General features: G+C 44.8%; 1 protein-coding gene across 1 annotated transcript in view; it reads left to right on the top strand.

Moving 5' to 3' along the window:
- The window catches only part of sptbn1 (spectrin, beta, non-erythrocytic 1), a 248,404-nt gene that overhangs the window by 153,194 nt on the left and 90,210 nt on the right, over positions 1 to 5,000 (top strand). The window contains exon 3 of the mRNA XM_063197311.1: positions 972 to 1,123. Coding sequence (XP_063053381.1) covers positions 972 to 1,123 — 152 coding nt within the window. The remainder of the gene's footprint in view (positions 1 to 971; positions 1,124 to 5,000) is intronic.

The following is a 5,000-nucleotide window of genomic DNA, read 5'->3' as shown; positions in this document are numbered from 1 at the left end:
CACACACACACACCATCAACCATACTGTAGATGATACCTGTAAGTGACGGCAGGTTTCTAATATCTCAGGGGTGAATTTCTCAAAACCAAAGTTGCTTACTACATTAGCTTCTTTGTTGTTTTCAATGCATTTTCCCATTGGCAACTACCGAAGTTGCTAACAGGCTAACAACTTCTCTTTTGAGAAACTCACCCCTGGTTTGACCCATTTTACTAGCTTAGCGTGACATCACTGGCCTCTGTTCAACACCGTTAGCACTGTTGGCTGCTTTCAGTTTGGCATATTGACAAAAGAGAAAAGAAAAGAAATTGAAAGAATTATTGAGAATTTATGGATGGGATGTATTGCATTGTGCTTCATTGTGGGGACTCATAGATGTGCACAGTTAGGGACGAGGTGGTGGAAAAGCACCTGCCTCTTTAGGGCTTCCACACACCGGCTCCGACAAAGTGCTGGGCACTGCTTCGCAAAAAATTGATTCCATTGTTTTCAATGGAACCCTGGACACTGGCGCCGATGTCCGCGGACATTTGCCGATGTCGGATAGCAATTACAGACAAGTTCTATTTTGTCAGCGCCGCCCATTGACTATCAATGCTATGTTCGTGTGAAATTGGGTTTGGGGGTCTGAATTACTTCGGAAGCGAAAGTGCGCCGCAGTGCTGTCGGAGCCAATGTGCGGCCGGCCTTACTCTACTCTACTTTTTTTTTTTTTGATTCTTTGAAAATTCTTTTTTTTTTTTTTTTAAGAAAAGTACCTGTAGATGAATGAGAATCTTCAAAACCATACTGAACTCTGTTTCTTTTATATACAAAAGTTATTTTTTTAGAAACGATTTCACGACCCACTTGCAATACCTTCATGGCCTACCAATATGGGATTCATAACCTAGGTGAATGACAACTTCCGAGCCATTCTAATCTTCTGATTCCCCTCCCTCTCTCTCCTCCTCTATGTCGCCCCCTTCAGATGAGCGTGAGGCGGTGCAGAAGAAGACCTTCACCAAATGGGTCAACTCCCACCTGTCGCGCGTCTCCTGCCGCATCACCGACCTCTACCTGGACCTGAGGGATGGACGAATGCTCATCAAACTACTGGAGGTGCTGTCTGGAGAGAGACTGGTGAGTAGGACGATTTTGACTTTTAAAATGTTTAACTTTTGTTTATGATAGTACAGTCAAGATGGTGACAGGAAGCACGTGGGGAGAGAGAGACGGGGAGACGGGGCTGGCAAAGGTCCGGGGTCGGGAATCGAACCCGGTTCGGCCACATAGCAGACAATTGCCCTACCGTTAGGCCACGGTAGGTGAGGTAGCCGAGACTGGTGAGAAGAGGACGGAAGAAGGAATGGGTGGGCGGGTGGGAGGGTGTGTGTGTGTGTGTGTCTGTGTGTCTGTGTGTGCGTTTGATCTATGCTTATCAAAACCAGGGCAAGAGACAGGGGTGAGTCGAGGAGGTTTAGGAGGGTGCATGTGTATGTTCATGCGTGGGTACATGCGTGCATGGGTACGTGCGTGCATGTGTATGTGTGTGCATGGGTACATGGGTACGTGTGTGCATGGGTACGTGCGTGAACGTGTGTGTTAGCTAGAGCTCCCTCTGTATCAGAGATGTGTAAAGTAGACGTACAAGTACTCTTACAGATGTAATTACAACTCTAGTACTATGATACTACATCTGTACACGTCAGGGCCTAAACGTGTGTTTTGAAGAAGCGGCCGTGATTTCTCACAGTGTTTTCTGGAAAGATTGTTTATGCAATAATTTGGTATTTTGACGTATCTCACATTCAAAATGTTGTATTAGGTAACATTCTTACAATGAAATGTAGTGGTGTTTGACCTGCAAGTGTCCCTTTAATGGTGAGGACGCACTAGTTCTGCCGATGGCCACGCTGGTCACCAAGTTAGACGAAATAGTGGTCTGATTTATTGTAGCGTCAACCATTAGCATACGGTAGGTGATGCAGTAGATGGCGGATTAAGCTCTCGGACACTTTCAAGCTTGGAAAGACCAAGTTCACAGAGCTTAGTGGTCACGATAGTCGACACTGCACTTGGAACTATAACCCGCTGGTGTGAGGTTACTGTGTAATGTTGACTTTACTCATACTGAGTCGAGTTGGTGACTACAAGGTGGTTATTTCAGGTCAGCTTTGATGTGTAAGAGAGGGAGAGAGTGAAACAGAAACAGAAAAAGAAGAGAGAGAGATGAAGGGGGAGGGAGGGATTTGTGGAGAGAAGAAAAATTCGCCCTGACAGTAATTCTAGTTAGTCATTGTAGCAGATGTAGAGTCATTAACGGTTCACTGAGTTTTTTGGCATCCACCTGAAATTTGGTGTAATCCACCTTGTGATCGAGGTCTTTAGATTAATACCTTAAAGGTAAAGTGGAAGACAGGTTATTTGTCTCTTTCTCAATCTCGCTCTGTTTTTACATGCCTTTATCTCTCTCTCTATGCCTCACTATCTTTCTCTCTCTCTCTCTTCATCCCTCTCTCCATCCGTCCCCCTATTTCTCTTTCCTTCTACCAGTCTCTCTGATTTCCTCTCTTTTTCTCTTCTTCTCACCCACACACACAAACCATCTATTCTTCCTGCCTCCCACTGGTTCTGCAGAGATTTGACATGTCTGCTTCCATTGTTAGCCCAAACCCACCTCTCTGCCACTCACACATACATACACACACTGAAACCCCATTGCTCTTAGCTAAGCCTGACTCAGCCTGTAAACCGCTAGGTCCCCGCTATGCTATGCTATGCTGTGCTATGCTATGCTATGCTATGCTGTGCTATGTTATGTTATGCTATGCTATGCTATGCTATGCTATGCTATGCTATGCTGTGTCTCGCTATCAGGGAAGCCAACAGGGTGTGGGGGGAAAAGGGGGTCAGTTGTCCCGGGCCCAGAGAGAGAGGAAGGAGGCCCACAATTGGGTCTTCAATACATTGTACATGTATGTGTTGGGAAGAGGGGGCCCTTTCAGATGTGTTTGTCCTGGCCCCGGCCCGCCTAGGTTGTCGGCGCCCCTGTCCGCTATCACCGGAGTCTCATCCCGCTAATGGCAGTCATTTAGGCCTCCATTCAGTCACTCCGTGCAGATGGAGCCATAAGTGGTGACCGAATTAGACATGACGCTCAAGCGAAGACGAGGCCATGGCAGGTGCGGATGAATTGTCTGTAATTTCCTTTGCGCCGAAAAAATAGATATCTGACGTTGAAATCCAGGGTACAATTTCCTGAAGATTAGACAGGGCAGCATTAGTAACGAGTAACATAATGAGTTAACAAGTTAATGGATTGATGAGTTTCTGAAATAGTAATAAAAATGTACCTACATTTATTTACTGAGATTGGGTACTTTTTGTGTTTCAACATGGCAGACCTTCAAAAATATGCATCTGTTTCTGGAAAACAAACATTAACCATCATCTGACCTACAGGCTCTTATCTGTATGATGTCATCAAATGCCACACCTCTGTTTGGTGCTTATTTGGTCATTTTCCATTGCCCCGAAGTTACATTTCCTTTTTTTTGTTTGTCCTATTTTCTTTCAATGGGGCCTTTTTGCTTGGACAGAGATGTGTTTTGAGTGTCATCTCATCCGTGTGGCTTCTAATCAGTAGCGGTGCCGCTAGGCTAACGTTGTTAGTTTGTTCCTTAAGCGTTCAAGGCCATGACCAGTCTCTGCTTTCTTTGTTTCAAACTGTAACATTTTTGTGACCTCTTTTTATGGTTTTAGCCTTCCCTTACAGTACACACCAATGAATTAAGAGCAAAATCTCTTCGTAGTATACACAGAAGAAGCTACATACTGTATAGAACAGTGGTTCCCAACCTATGGGTCGGGACCCCCCTTATGGGTCGCCAAAGATCCACAGGGGGTCGCGGAGCCCTCTTGATTTTAAGGGGTTTCGTTTTAAATATATATAGCCCATGTTGAATAAGACAAAGCATTTAACTAATAAATGCATAGACGCAACAAATTCTAAGTGCTACATTAAACATTTATTCTATATTTGACCGAAGCTGAATTGAGGAATAAAATAACTAAAATAAGTTTTCGCAGGAAACGGAGGGCATCTTGTGACTCCGTCTCTTGCGGGCGCTCCCGTGGTTGGGTCACCAAAGCTTACAATAGTAAAAACATGGGTCCCTTATGAAAAAGGTTGGGAACCACTGGTATAGAATAATAGAAAGAACAGCAGTTTCATTTACCACTCTACACATGTGTGCACTGAAAATAAACATGAATCCTTCTCTGGTTCCAGTTGTTTTAGCAGGTATGTGTTGTTTTTAGCTCATAACACTGCGAGGTCTTAAGTTGTTGGATTTATTGACCACAGATTTGTTAAAATGCACATTCACATGCACATTACACATATTACACAGATGGCCTACAACACATTTGTAGTCATGAATCAAAACAAGACACATTAAATGTGTGGAATAATAACACGCACACAGACACAAATGAATATGTGCCTACTCGCAGTCTCGCACACACTCGTGTGTGAACACACAAACACAGACATACACACTTAATATATCACAACCACTAAGAATCTAAGTCCACTAATGCCTCTTTTCCACTGTCGATTTTCTGGTAGGCCTAAAGCTTGACACAGCGTGACTCGGCCGCCACTTTTTGCTTTACGATTGAGCTATGTCGTGCCTATTCGAAAAGCATAAAGTGGCGGCCGAGTTGCGCTTTGTCGAGCTGTAGGCCAACCAGAAAAACGGCAGTGGAAAAGAGGCATAAGACTCACACACTTTTCCCATACAAACACACATGAAAGTGAAGTGAAAGCCCATTGGGAAACTCCAACTCCCATTGTCATTGTGACACAGCACTCCACAGCACACAAGTGAACACTGCACACAACGAAATTGCATTTATGCCTCACCTGTGCAAGGGGGCAGCCCTCAGTGGCGCCCCATGGGGAGCAGTGCGGTGGGACGGTACCATGCTCAGGGTACCTCAGTCATGGAGGAGG

Source organism: Engraulis encrasicolus, chromosome 1 (assembly GCF_034702125.1).
Source record: "Engraulis encrasicolus isolate BLACKSEA-1 chromosome 1, IST_EnEncr_1.0, whole genome shotgun sequence".
NCBI classification, from domain to species: domain Eukaryota; kingdom Metazoa; phylum Chordata; class Actinopteri; order Clupeiformes; family Engraulidae; genus Engraulis; species Engraulis encrasicolus.
The sequence above is the reverse complement of the archived record's forward strand: the minus strand, read 5'-3'. Positions and strand labels throughout refer to the sequence as shown.